Source organism: Coenobita brevimanus, chromosome 25, assembly GCF_032717465.1.
Source record: "Coenobita brevimanus isolate Jiangsu-jjx chromosome 25, ASM3271746v2, whole genome shotgun sequence".
In the NCBI taxonomy this organism is placed as follows: domain Eukaryota; kingdom Metazoa; phylum Arthropoda; class Malacostraca; order Decapoda; family Coenobitidae; genus Coenobita; species Coenobita brevimanus.
The window spans coordinates 36,316,438-36,331,601 of NC_136978.1; the positions used below are offsets into that span (position 1 = coordinate 36,316,438).

Consider the following 15,164-nt stretch of genomic DNA (forward strand, 5'->3'; position numbering starts at 1 on the left):
CAGTTTGGAAATTAAAGATTTATGCCAGACTCGATCGAAAGCCTTTGAGATGTCAAGTGCAATGGCAAAGCTTTTGCCAAAGTCCCGAAAGGAGGATGATCAAGAGTCTGAAATGTAGGTGAGAAGATCGCCAGTAGAGATTGTACTATACTTGTTGCTATGCGGATTTCATGTAGTCTGCGTCCCATTTTCCATACACAACAATGCACTGCACAATTTGTCAGATTGAATCCAAGAAAAATGATAGGCACTGGGGGAAACACAAAGACTGGATGTACCCATGAATGACTGAAGGCCATGGAAAACTTTTCCATAACAAAATCACTCTGGTTGAGAAAGTCCTACATATGCAAGTTTGCAGAGGTGATGGATAGATTATCAAAAGGGAGGCTAGAAGTCATGTTGATGGGCTGAAAGATTTCATATGGGTGATTACGTACAGGCTGATGATAATGAGTGGCATAAGTAATCACAGATTCTGATTTAAATGTACAATAGTCAGGCACCTTATAGAGACCACTAGCAGGCATTGAACAAACAGACATTCCAGGACACACAATACTAACAGAGACTGGGACAGAGAAGAAGTAGTGAATGTACTGTAGTTTATACGAGCATGGTGCACTGGGAATTGAAGAGCTGGAATAAAGGAGCAGGCCGAGTGTACAGGATGGTTGCGAACCAGTGCAGACTCGCAGGGTGCGGCACTACTAGGAAAAATAGCCAAAAGGTAGGCAGCAGAAAGACGAGAAGCAGGTCTAACCCGACCCGTCCCGACCGATTTTCATCACTGACCCCCCCAATCCCGACCAATTTTGGATTTTTTTTTTTTTTGGCTCAAACTTCTGCTTTTGGTGAGAAACATCGATATTCATAGAGAAATCACTCACCTGAGGTTTAAAATACTCTAAACAGGTAGCAGTACTATGTTTTCTATCAGGGTGGCTCCAAAGAAAACGAGTTCTATAGGAAGGTAACTATTCCACACCACTCATAAATGGTATTTATTTATTTGCAACCAATTCATATGCAGTATGAGAGTATATTGGGTTTCACACAGTAATATAGGCAATATAAGCATTGTTTCACTCACCAAACACATCAACATACCAGTGCCTGACCTTTTTTGGTGACATTACCTGATCATCATTTCTGACTGTTTCTACCTCTAATATGTAAACTTTGTCCCCCACATTGTCATCGATTGGGGAATCACTCTGGCCTTGAATTTCGTACCATGGCACGACATGTCTTTACTGGCCAGGTCACTGGTAACAGGTGAATTGCCGAGACAATGGCGTGTGGGGGGAGGGGAGGTCACGCGGGGTAATGTATTGACCCTGCCTGGCATCTTGTAGTGGAAAGTGTCCCATGTATACATACCAAAATCAAACGTGAAATTTGAAAATTTTGCAAATTAGGGACCTTGCATTTGCTGTGTGTATATATATGTCAACGGGAGTTACAGTAACAAAATGTGTGAACGTATATATACGTCAAAGGGTGTCGGCGGGTTAAGGAAAGAACACTTGTCGAGATCACTAGAGGATGTGAAAGCAATGGAGATTCGATCATGGGATAGGAGGAAATACTCTGAGAAAACAGAGGCCTGCAATAAGGAATTATTGAACAAGAAGGGAAAAGGAATAAAATGGAATAGATCGAATGTGGTGGTAGAACGAAGAGGAATATGAACAACATTGTCCTTAGCGAGGAAGGTGGCCTCAAGCACTGGACAGTAGAATTCTAGAGAGGAGAATGAAAGCACTGGAGACAAGTCAAAAGCAGAGCAAGCCCATTCCAATAGATAACGAAGATCAGAGATAGGTACTAAATATGCAGTGACATGACCACCAGCAGAATCTACTACAGTGGACTACAAACTAAAGTAGTGACTTGTGATTGAAGAGAGTCTAGGGAGAGATACAGGTTGTCCATGTGTAGTTTGACATATAGAAGCTCTGAGACAATGTTAATTTTTTAAATTTGCTTCTTTAGAATTCCTGTGAAGTTGTTTAAAGTGTATGTAACATCATTTAAGTGGTTTGTGATCATCTGTAGCATAATGAGTTGGACCTTTATTACTAGACTTTGAGACTCAAGGGCACCGGCTAACTAAGCAAGGTCGGACTTGAAATCGGAGAGGTCATTTGTTGCTGCAACTCCAAAAAGGCACTTAAAATATCTCCCCCAAGGTCAAAGAAACCATGCTTTACACGTGAACGATCTACAGGTGCCTGGCTGGAAAATGTGTCTCTAAGTGAGAGAACTTTGTTAGAACATACTCAAGTTTCTAACAAATTGGTAAATTAAGAGGGTACCAGAACGTATCCCCATTGTGATTCCCCACAATGGTCGATAGGAGGGTCGATATAGGAGAGTTGGTGTGCATAGTGAGGCAGGGCGATGGCTACATCAGACCCTATTAGGGTCAGCACTTTCAGCAGGTAGACCTCAAACATCTTACCTATATAATAAGTTCTATTTAATGGCAATGATTGTCAGGATGTGAATAGGCAAGAAATAGGTTTGTGTGGAGGATGCAGTTTAGATCGATATTCATTGGCTAAGGGGGGGAGGGAAGGTGTGTTAAGAGGGTTCAGATGGAGGAAGAGGAGAACTAGGAGAAGTAGATATTGTTTAAGTGATTCCTCCAAAACCAGGCCTCTAGGTGCACACATAAGATTGTCTGCATGCATCCACTTGGTGTCCCTAGCTGACAATTCCTGTATTTCAGATTTGTTACCCTGTCCAGTTATCATGTGGTGTTGGACCATAAATTTGTCATCCAGTTTAGAGGTGCGGGTAAATGACCGAGCAAATACCAGATCTCCAATATTGATACTGATAGGTAAGGTAGATTTATGCTGGCGTTGCAACATGCTCTGCTGAGATAAAGCCAGATATATGAAGAACTGATCTTTTTTCTGGAAATTTTACTTTTGCTTTTACATATTCATCCAAATTACAGAGGGAACCAGGCCTTGACGATAACATGGCATAGGGGACGTCTTTATGGAACCCATATGACGAAGAGGGGAGATTCGCCAGTAGAAGCATTGATGGAACTATTTTAGGGGCTGCAATCAGAGGTTTCCATTCATCCCAGGAGGCACTTTGTGATCCTAGATGTCTTAAACAGTCTAAAACCTTCCGGTTATGGCACTCTATGAGGCCATGGGAAGTTGGATGGTTGGGAATTTCATTACATTCATTGATGTTGTACTGCTTACAAATTTCTACAAGGAGGCTGTTGTTAAACCCTGTGCCATTATCTGTAACAATAGTAGACGGGATAGTAAATGGGCAAATGTCATGGTATAAAAGCATGTACAACACTCTGCGGTCTTATCTGGGAGAGCCACGAGGGCACAGCAGCATAAGAAGTGATCGACTGCTACGAATAAATACTCTGTGCCAGATTCTGTAAGTGGTAATTTAACCCCTCCATGGCCGAAGGCCCGGAATTTTCAGTGCACGCCAGGCCGACGCCGGGGCCATTTTTTTGAAGTTTCAAAAATTGATTTTTTTTCTTGCCATATTGAAGGGAAAGTTCAGATGCACCTAGCAGTGCAAATCCCAGCTTCCTAGACGCATTTTGTGGCTCGTAATGGAGCGCGGAAGTTGCAGAAATATCGGCAACTGATATCCGCTGCCCAGGGGCACTGCCGCAACGCAACTGGGCAGGTGTTGTTATTTTTTTTTTACCTCCCAAAACAATGCGAATGGTGCTGAAATGTGCATATATGAGATATGATGATATCGAATGATTTCAGTACATAATCCGTTAGGAATGGCTGGAAAAAAAAATGTTATGAATACTTTTTCACCTTTTTTATATAAAACATGTTTATGGTAGTTTCGAGTTATTTTTTCGTTATTGTTGTGCTCATGCTTGGAAAAGGGAGCGAAAGTGTTGAATTTTTGGTCCTAAATGAGAAAATTGCACGTCCTCCATGGCTAGACTCTGCCACGGGAGAATAAAGCAGAGGGTCAGATCCGATTAGCAACACGAAAGTTGAGTCACAACTTCGAGCTCCCACACCACGAGCATGGCTAAAAATAGAATCGTAATGCAGTTTCAGGCCTAAGAATAAGTCTAATTATTACGAATACAGATACAAAGCAGAAATAAATACGTTTATAGACGGAGGAAAACGTATTATTTCCGTAATAACATGTTCATCTTTATGATTTTATGTTCATCTTTCTCATTTTACCTTATTTTCGCAATATATATTCCTGACTCGTAAACAGGGTGGTTGTGTGTCTTTTGCAAGGGAGGAAAAAGATTGTATTTTCTGTCTGGGTCGAGATAATGGGTGTAACTATGTGTTCTTAGGCATGGCCACGAGCGAAAAAATCGTACATACACTCGTCACGGCAGCAGGTGGTGAACTGAGATGATATGTGAGAGGGTGAAGTCAAGGTCAGTCTCATGCCCCAGATTTTCGTTCACTTCCCGAAGGTTTTCACTGTTTTCTACAAGTTGCACTGCATCTAGTGATCCAAACCATTACAGCAAACCTGAGCAAATAGGTAAAGATATCAAGAAAAAATGTATTTTTCACTTATCATGTCTTTTTTGTATGTGCCTGTATTATTTCATAATCGTAAATAGGTTGTTGTGTTTGTTTTGCAAGAGAGGACAAAGATTATATGTTCTGCCTGGGTCGAGATAATGGGTGTAGTTGTGCTTGTTTAGGCATGGCCAGGAGCAAAAAAATCGAAAATCCACTCATCACAGCAGCAGGCTCTGAATTGTTTAATGAGATGTATGGGAGTGTAGTGCAAATCAGTGTGAAGACGTTCAGAACGTTCGTTCACTTCGCAAAAATTTTTGCAGTTTTTTAATGGCCACACTCAAACAACGCCGGCGGCCATTTATCGGCTAAACATCATTTGACGCCCGCTGCCACGGAGGGGTTAAGGAGATTGATAAAGATAGTTTCCCATGGGCTTGATGGAACTGTATATTGCAAGAGCGGTGCAGGTGATCAGGTTGATACTTTGTGGCGATTACAGGAAATACAAGAGCCACAGTGCACTTTAACGTCGTAACTTATAGTGGACCAATAGTATCTGAGACGTGTTTGTCTCAGACATAGATCTTTACCGGAATGAGTTGAATGAGGAATGTTATTAACTATCTGAAGTACCGCAGGTACTAGGTTGTTAGGGACAATGAGTCTGTGTTCTTCTCTGTTGGGTATGTCCTTTCCTGTAAGTAATGTTTTCCTGTGCAAGATACCATTGTATATCATGAACTCATCTATTCGCACGGGCAGAGAAAGCTTGAATTGTCTTTTGAGTCTAGAAAATAAATTACCTTGGACCATACTGGGTGACAATTTTGAACGATCTCACAGGTTAAGGTGGTGCTAGGAGTTTCTTTTGGCTGATATGATGAGACTGCCGCCGCTACATGGCATGAAAGTTCGTCTGCAACTACATTTGATTTCCCTGGGATGTTCTGATAGGTTGGCATAAAGTCTTGGATGATGACTGACCATCAAGCCAGCCAACCTGTAACGGTCCTTCCCTTGAACAAATAACAAAGATGGAGGTGGTCTTTCTGGATATGCAGTAGGTAACCATATAACATATCTCTGAAATGTTTCAGGGACCAGACCACTGCCAGGGCTTCCAAATCCATAGAACTGTAATTACGTTCTGCGGGGCTGAGGGAGCGACTAGCATACACTATTACACGTTTTCTGGATGCCTGATCTAGTTGCATCAATACTGCACCAAATCTTACCCCTGACACATTTGGGCACAAAAGGAAGGGTTTAGCATTATCAGTGAAGGGCAAAACTGGGGCATTTACAAGGGCTACTTTCAGTGCCTCTAAGGCTTGTGACTGATCTTTAGTCCACACGAAAGGTGCATTTTTCTTTAGTAATTGAGCCATAGGAGCAGCGATCTGTGCATACTCTTCAAAAAATCACCAGTAGTAACCACTCAGTCCAAGAAAACTCCTTACATCATCTGTACTGGTAGGTTCGTAGGTTCTGGGTAGTTGATGACCGCCATAATCTTATCATCCATGGTATGAACACCCGCAGCATCAACTACATGGCCAAGGAATTTAATTTTGTTTCTTAGGAATTCATACTTTATGAGGTTAATATTTTGAGCAGCCATCTGAATGTGATCAAATAATTGTTGATGCTTGGGAAAATGTTCAGGAATAGACTTGCTCACTACAATAATATCATCCAAGTAGGCAAAACGAGAGTGGCACATCATGCCACTCAAGATGGAATGGATGGGTCTCATCAACATTGAAGGGGCATTCCTTAATCCAAAAGGAAGCCTCTTAACCCCTAACTGCCGGCTGATGTCTATAGCAGTCACGATTTTGGGTGCGGAGCAATGCCGGTTGATGTGTACAGCTGCAAGCATCTTCCCACTACCTTTTGAACTTTAACTTATCCTTACTCATCGACGGGACCACCTAGAGACATGGGGATACTTTCATTTGAAAGAGGAAGAGTTGGTGATTCTTATGTATCTTTATTTTTTTTCTCTAGCTGTTATATTTTGGCAGATATTAAGGTTTGAAGTGAAGGTATTTTTTTTTGCATCAGGGATATCCCTTGTAGGGAGGAGCGTGCAACGTCAGAAACCCCCCTGGCTTGTAGGGGTTAACCTGAAAATGTCCAGAAGGGGTACTAAATCTGTTACAGGGCAAAACGACTCTGTCATTTCTACTTGCCAGTAGCCATTGAGTAGGTGAAGGGATGTAAAGACCACTTTGTTCTGAAAATCAGTTAAAACTGGCAATGGAAAACGATCGGGTACAGTGACAGAGTTTACTTGATGATGGTCCACTACTGATCTAAATTGTCCACCCTTCTTTGGAACTATGAAAAGTGAACTATTCCATGGACAGACCGAGTGCTCAGTAACTCCTGATCTAACATGTTTTGTACTATCTTGTCTGTTTCTTTTCTCAAACTGTGGGGTAATCGATATGCTCGTAAATTGGCTGAGTTCTTGGCACAATTTATATGTAATGTTGCACTAGATATGTCCTACCCATAGGTTCCCCGGGTAAGGCTTCTACATCTCAATAAGTCTGTAAAAGATTGACTAATTGTTCCATATGCTGTGGGAAGTTGCTGGAAGATACTTGTGAAACTAGGTCAGGTGAGAGAGCCATAAGAGATCCCTTAGAGTTGGTGATATACACAGCAGATGCTTCACTATCATCATCCTTAGTAGATATGGAGAATGGTACATCCTGGCACACCCTTATGGTTGATGGGTAAACCAGGAATTCCCAATCTTTATACCACTTTAAACCCAAGGCGTCCCATTGACGTATGGATACAACACCACTTTTGTCACAGTGACACCTGATGATGTACCCATACGTTTTGCAATTGCAAGGTCCATCATTTGCACAATTTTCAAGTTTTGCAGGTGATTTTTGGTAGGCTATGTGGGAAACCTACCTCTAACAGCGGGGATACTGCCTGGCCCCTCCTGACCCCGCTCACCCCCGCACGCCATTTTCTCATCAACCCACTGTTAGCAGTGACCTGGCCAGTAAAGACATGTCGCGCTACGGTCTCTCTGATGATGAAATGCAGGGCGAAAGTGATTCCCGAGGTGGAGGACAAAGGAAGAAACAAGCCAGAGGAAGAAACAAGCTGAACATAAGAACATAAGAAGAGAGGATAACTGCAGTAGGCCGGTTGGCCCATGCTAGGCAGCTCCTAGAAGAGTAACTGAACTACTAGAATGAGATAAGGATAGCAAAGAAGAAGGCTCTCCCCCGCCCTTCAAACCCTCCAGCCAAAGCCAGCAGGAAAAAGTCAGAAAGAACACCACGCCATATAGAAAAACTGGCGTGGACAATTTACAGGAAAGTGTGAAAGGAGAATAGAGACTATCACAGTGTAACTTGATAAGGAAAAATTATGAATTAGTATTGGTTATAAGATTATCTTTTTTCTATATCCACCCCTTATTAGTCATATGCTTATCTAGCCTATGCTTGAAACTCTCAATGGAAGAGGCAGCAACTACTTTACCAGGTAGCTTATTCCATTCGTCTACTACTCTATTACCAAACCAATTTCTGCCTATTTCCTTACTGAAACGGAATTTTTCTAGTTTGAAACCATTATTTCTAGTTCTATCCTGTATGCTCACTTTAAGTACCTTGCTAATATCGCCCTTATTTATACCCTTCATCCACTTAAACACCTCAATTAAGTCTCCCCTTACTCTACGCCTCTCTAGTGAATGCAGACTTAGTCTTTTCAGTCTGTCTTCATATGACAGGTTCCAGACGTCATGTATCATTTTTGTCATTCTTCTCTGTACATTTTCTAACGAATTAATATCCATTCTATAGTAAGGACACCAATATTGTACTGTGTAGTCTAAATGTGGCCTTACTAATGCTAGATAAAGTTTCAGTATTACTTTAGATGATCTATTGCTCACGCTTCTCGAAATAAATCCTAGGACCCTATTTGCTTTATTTCTCGCATTAATACACTGTTGCCTTGGTTTAAGGTCGTTAATAATCATAACTCCTAGATCTCTCTCGCATTCCAATTTGCTAATTTCTTTGTTATCTAAGCTGTATTTAGTATCTCCAATGGTCTTGCCTACATTAAGTACTTTACATTTTTCAACGTTAAATTCCATTTGCCAAGTTTTAGACCATTTGGACAATGTATCGAGGTCTTTTTGTAAGTTATGGCAATCGTCAGTCGAGTTAATGATACACCCTATTTTTGTATCGTCGGCAAATTTGCTGATGCTGCTATTGACTCCTAAGTCTAGATCATTTATATATATGATAAATAATAAGGGACCGAGTACTGAACCCTGTGGTACACCGCTAGTTACTAATCCCCAGTCCGACTTGATTCCATTTATTAATACTCTCTTCTTTTGTCCTTTCAGCCAGGATTCTATCCATTTTAAGATATCGCCGTCTATACCATGTGCTCGAACCTTTCTAACTAAACTTTCGTGTGAGACCCTATCAAAAGCTTTACTAAAGTCCAGATAAATAACATCATAAGCTTTATCGCTATCTACTGCCTCATAGACCTCCGAGTAGAATGACAACAAGTTTGTGAGGCAGGATCGTCCTTGCCTGAATCCGTGCTGACTTTCGTTTATAAGATTAAATCTTTCTAAGTGTTTTCTAATCTTATTTGCCAAAATTGACTCTAACATTTTTCCTACTATTGACGTTTGACTTATCGGACGATAATTCGACGCAGCTGATTTATCACCCTTTTTCAAGATGGGCACTACGTTTGCGGTCTTCCACGCCTCGGGAACTTCTCCTGAACTTAAAGAGTCATTAAATAATGTTAAAAGTGGCTGACATAATTCTTCTTTGGTTTCTTTTATAATTTTTGCATATATATCGTCCGGACCTGGCGATTTTTGATGTTTTAACTTATTAATTTCTTTCAATACGTCCTCCTTACTAATGGTTATTTTACTAAGAATATTTTCCGTATTCTCATCGTAAATATTTGCTGCTTGAGGGACCAGGTCTAGATTTTCCTTGGTGAATACTAATATGAAGTGATGAGGCAGTAACGTTGTAGAGGAAGGTGCGGTATGTTGATGTGTTTGGTGAGTGAAACAACGCTTTTATCACCTACATTATTGTGTGAAAACCAATATACTCTTGTACTACATATAAATTCGTACCAAATAAATAAATATCCACCTATTCTGAGTGGTTTGGAATAGTTTCCCCTCCCACAAAATACGTCTTCTCTGGAGCAGTGCCCACAGATAATGGTAGCAGGTATTCAGAAGGAGACCTGTATAACACACTTACGAGCTCAGCTGATTACTTTTTTTTTTGGTATTTTCCAATGTTTCTCATAAAAAATGGAGGTTTTAGCCCCCCCCCCAAAAAAAAAAAAATGAAAATTTGCCGGGACTTTGTGGGTTAAGCTTCAGTGGAGCATCTGTGACATTAAACAAGTAGAGATAACATAAACTAATCTCCAACACGGTGCATAATGCTGACTGGTAAGTTAAGCCATTCACACAACACGTCTCTGTTAATGTTAGTACATCCAATTCCTTTTTTCGCACCTACAACACAAAAAAAGACTTTGGTAAACTCGTGAGGCAACAAAATGTTGCACTGTTTTGTTACCGTACACCGTGTCTCTGCGCTTTGTAAAACGTCATTCAGACTACTTGAGGTAGTTGAATGAGACATGTTTGAGTCGGCTGTTTTGTCACTGTTAGATTGGTTGTCATTAGCCACTACTGAATGCTCATTTATAATCGTATTTATCAGGTCAGTGACTAACCTCTCTCCTATATCCCAGCTACACCTGTTACCTTCCCCACCTGCGTCCTGCCTATTGCCCCACTCACAGTAGCAGCATCAATCAAAGGAAAAGGGCCTAACACTGGATCTGCATGCTCCAAACCTTCCCTGTCCCAGTCAAACTCCTCATTCGACCACCAGCTGTAATGCTCTCTCTATAAATCTTTCATATCCCCAATGTTCACCACAATCCATCCTTCGTCATTCTTCACACACTGCTCACCTAAGATATCCCTATTCTCCCTCATAATTTGATTTACCACCTTAAATAATTATCATACTTTTCCTTTCCACACGATATAGGATATAAAGTAAAAGTATCTGGAACTAAGACTTCGCCCCGTAAACCTCTTTTCTAGCCCAGCGCTTGGCAACCAAGTATCTATCTGTTACCACCTATCTTCCATTCCCGGAAAAGCCTTCTTTTCTCCTTAAATGCAGGATCTACACCCTTATCCCATCCTCAAGTTAATTTATGACTTGGTGGGCCTCTTGTCCATCCACATAATGAGTAAGTAACTCACAAGAGGTTGCACTTGAGGACTTTGTACTGTTCATAACATTCCTGTCAACATCTTCCTGTTCAGCCACCACTTTCATCTCCTATAAAAGTACATATATATATATATATATATTCAGAGAGTGTTGGACTGTTTGGTGAATGAAGGTCGCAAGGTGGGTTTGGTTATTAATTGTGGAAAAACTGAAATAATCAATATGAATATGGAAAATGCGCAGGAATGTGTAATTGGAGGTATGGTTGTAAAGCAAGTTGATAGGTTTAAATATTTAGGTACTTATTTAGCCAAGGATGGTTCTTTGAACTTTGAATTCGAGGAAAGGTTAAAGAAGGCTAATCAGGCAATGGGAATGCTTAAAAATATTTGGAATAATAACAATTTTTCTGTGCATACAAAAATCAAACTTTATAAGGTAATGGTTAGGAGTATCTTAATTTATGGACACGAGTCTTGGTACAGCACAGTGACTATGGAAAATAAATTATTGGTGTTTGAAAAAAAAAAAAAAAAAAAGCACTTAGAAGAATATTAGGAGTTAAGTGGTGGGAAAGGATACCAAACAGTAGAATTAGAGAAATAACGGGAGTGCAGCCGGTCGATGAATATGTTAGGTTCTCACGATGGAAGTGGCTAGGACATGTGTATAGGAGACAGGGAATAGTACGAGGTACACCAGGGTGGGTGGCACTTGGTAGGAGAGGTAGAGGAAGGCCAAAAGAGACGTGGGTGAGGACAATGAGACGGGAAGCTGGAGATGAGTGTTGGGGAGATCTTGAGGAGTTAGCACAAGATAGGATGTGGTGGTGTGAGTTCATCGAGGCCCTATGCATCCCCGAGGGTGCCACAGGAAATGATTGATTGATTGATTGATTGATAAATATATATATATATATATATATATATATATATATATATATATATATATTATGTTTGTGTGTCTATTAGCATTTTTTACAGCTAATTTCCAAAGGAGCTGATATAATAAGAATGTTTTTCAGAAAAACTAACAAACACATTTTGAACTTGTTTAAAACAAGTCACTGTTGGGCCATTTCACTATTTATTTCCCATAGGACCCAAAATTTGACAAAATAACCCCTAAATTCAAAACTTGCTTGTTACAGATTTCTTGACAGGGAGTCTTCCTTGTCATCCACCATTTCATCCTCATTTTCCTTTCCCCTATTCTATACCATATACGCTACCAAACGTATTTCATCTTCCTACTCATGCCAGTCATTCAGGGCTTTTCTTACGGCATCCTCCACCACCTCCTTTTTTGTTATGCTATTCCTATTCTCAAACTGTAAATATCCTTTATTGACCCCTTCATACATATGACGAGTTTATCGTCATTAAGGTCTGGCTGCGACAATACACATTGAGGCTTTTGGCATCATTAAAGCATATAAACTTGCGTCAGAGGAAAAGTTTTCGGCTGATCGGCGTCATTTTAGGAGGCTTCATAACTTCCCTGCTCCTCATCAAAAGTAATGAATTGGCAACTGTGGGTCCCGATGCCAACAAGAGAGCAGGCAGGTTATTCGGTACCAAATGAGCTGTGAGTGGGGAAGGTACTGCGCGGTTCTGTCCCTTTAAATTTCCACTCTTACCCCTATCCCGACTGTGCAACATATTTCATTATACCAGTAGTGCTTGGATACAGTGTTTGGGCACTGCTATGATTAGATTTGGTGTTTGCAATAGGAAATTTGGTGTTTGTGAAGCATTCCTGGTCGTTATCAGCCGTTGGCCCAATGAAGATTGTGCTACTGTTTCTAATGAACTACACTGCTACTGCCCTGCACCAATTGTGAGTATTCAGCTATAAAAAATAGTGACAGTGCATCATGTGAATATAGTGTGCATATCTAGTATACAAAGAATTGGTGAAATAAGTGCAGTAGTTTAGAGGAAGGCAGGAAACCGCCCTACAGTCATGACACGGTGTGGGTACAACGTAGTTTTTTTGCATTTTTCTCGAAAACTATGAGGCCTAGGATCACCATTGTGGGCTCAAATGAAAGCCAATGAAATTCTGGATAGGATGATAAAATGAAAACATAACGGTGGCGAAAAAGGTATATTGCTAGAGCTCCCCGAATAAAAAAAAATCTGTTGTCTGTCGGAAATGGGTTTTACTTTTTCATTTATTACTCGAACACCATACCTAGTATCAAACTGGGACATCGGCATTCGAAAGTTTATAAAATTCATTTTCCAATGTTGGTATAACATGTAGAGATTGATTAGTAAACATTCGACTTATGATGTTGCGAAGTGAGATGTATGCCCCTGAATGTTTATTCACATAGCCCTAATGTATGTACAGCACTTTTTTTTTTTCGTATATTAGAAACATCGACGAATAGGAATATGTGGTTTTATGGCAAAATAAATATGTTTGGGTGGTGAAATTAAGCCGAGAATAGCCTACACATTTTTGGAGCGCCAGCAGGTGGGGGGGAAGGGGAGAAAAGCCAGTGCGTCATATCCCAGAAAACTTATTAACTTATCTATGCACGAAAGGGTTAAGTTCTCTCTCTTTCGCTCTCTCTCTCTCTCTCTCTCTCTCTCTCTCTCTCTCTCATGGCTACACCATCTAACAATACACGATCAGCCTTGGCATCCTTACCTCACTAATTCTGTCCTTGCTCTGAAGCCATTTTCTGTTCCTCGTTCATGAATATAGATAAAAAATGAAGTATAATAATTGCAGGGTTTCTACGTTGCACTTTTTCAATTTCTTACCAACACAAGAAAAACAAAACACTCAACAAACACAGCAGCACCATAGAGAGTATAATTCACATTAAATGTCTTTCTTTTCAGAATCACGTTTGAATCATATGGGATACTCTACAAAGAAACCTTTTTGCGTTCAACATCAGAAATCCTTCAAGAACTTGGTCGCCTGATGTACTTGGGAGTGTCTACAGCGGAAGGCCTCAGAGACTCCTTTGTTATGAGGTGAGTGTATTTATTTACTTATTTATTAAATTATTTGGTTTCCTATTCATGCATTATGACAAATCACTGATATAGAGCCTTTATTTGATGCTCATTTTGTAACGTCAACTGGTAACTGGTGGACCGATAGCTTTGCATACAGATGAATGTACTGGCACATTATTGATACCTAGATTATATTACCTTTTTGTACCTTACCCTCGTACATTTTAAACATGGTGGCATTATATTCTAACGAAAGTATGACGGTTAATTTTGAGTGTTTGGCTTAATGTGTGTGGTCGATTTTGCCAATATGCTAGGGGATGAATCATGCAGACATTTACTTGCCACTACAAGAAGTGACTGTTTATCAAGTACGTTAATTCCAGATCAAGCGGATGTTGAGCATGGCCTGATAAATGAAGGCGAATTACAAATCGGAGATTCATATGTACTGTATGTGTTACAGTACGCCATTGTACTTTTTTTTTACGTTAACTTTGCTTAAAAGTGACATTTCTCCTCCTTCAATGCTTAGTTCCAGAAACAGACTGATACTTGGATATGGTACTAGCCACAAAAAAGTGCTGTGGAAAGTATGTAGAACCATAGTATTGTCTCTCTGCCCCTGAGCTACGAAAAATAAGCTGCAGAAGGACGAAAATCTGGCCCAAGTTAGTGTAAAACGAGTGTAGTTTGTATTACTGTGACATCCTTTGTAACAGATATAGAGCAGATATAGAGCATTAGTTAGGTATATTATCCGCGTCTGTGTATGAATCAAACTTCATTGTATCTCTTTTCTGCCAGTCCTTAATCTGCAAGGGGCAACTAATCAATTTTTTTTTTTTTTTTTTTAAGGAGCTTACAATGACCAGTGTTAGGTGGCAACTCACACTTCTCCACTACATCATATCCATTAGATATTATTTTCCCCAGAACTGACTAAAATCATGTATATGAAGAAACGATATAATGACAGAAGTTACAACAATACAGATCTCTCTCTCTCTCTCTCTCTCTCTCTCAGGCAGGCTCACGTCAACAGCCTGACCTACCTCAAGTTCATCATTGCCCAGAACTTCACCAGTGCGGACGGATCTCGATCAGTGTACATAGGCAGAGAGAGGGTCCTGGCTGCTGCTTACGCTTGGCCACTGCCCCATGATGCTCCATATAAACATCTTTTTGACAAGTACATTATGGCTATAAGGGAGGTGAGTTGAGTTTACACCAATATCATCTATTTATCCATAATATATTACCTATTTGAATATACGTCCATCCATCATTCCTCAATCCACCCATCAACACCAAATTTTGTCACAGTCTGGACCCCCAACATGTGTACC

General features: G+C 40.3%; 1 protein-coding gene across 1 annotated transcript in view; it reads left to right on the forward strand.

Moving 5' to 3' along the window:
* The window catches only part of LOC145393813 (glutamate receptor ionotropic, delta-1-like), a 46,697-nt gene that overhangs the window by 19,736 nt on the left and 11,797 nt on the right, over positions 1-15,164 (forward strand). The window contains exons 5-6 of the mRNA XM_080267858.1: positions 13,693-13,830; positions 14,843-15,029. Coding sequence (XP_080123984.1) covers positions 13,693-13,830; positions 14,843-15,029 — 325 coding nt within the window. The remainder of the gene's footprint in view (positions 1-13,692; positions 13,831-14,842; positions 15,030-15,164) is intronic.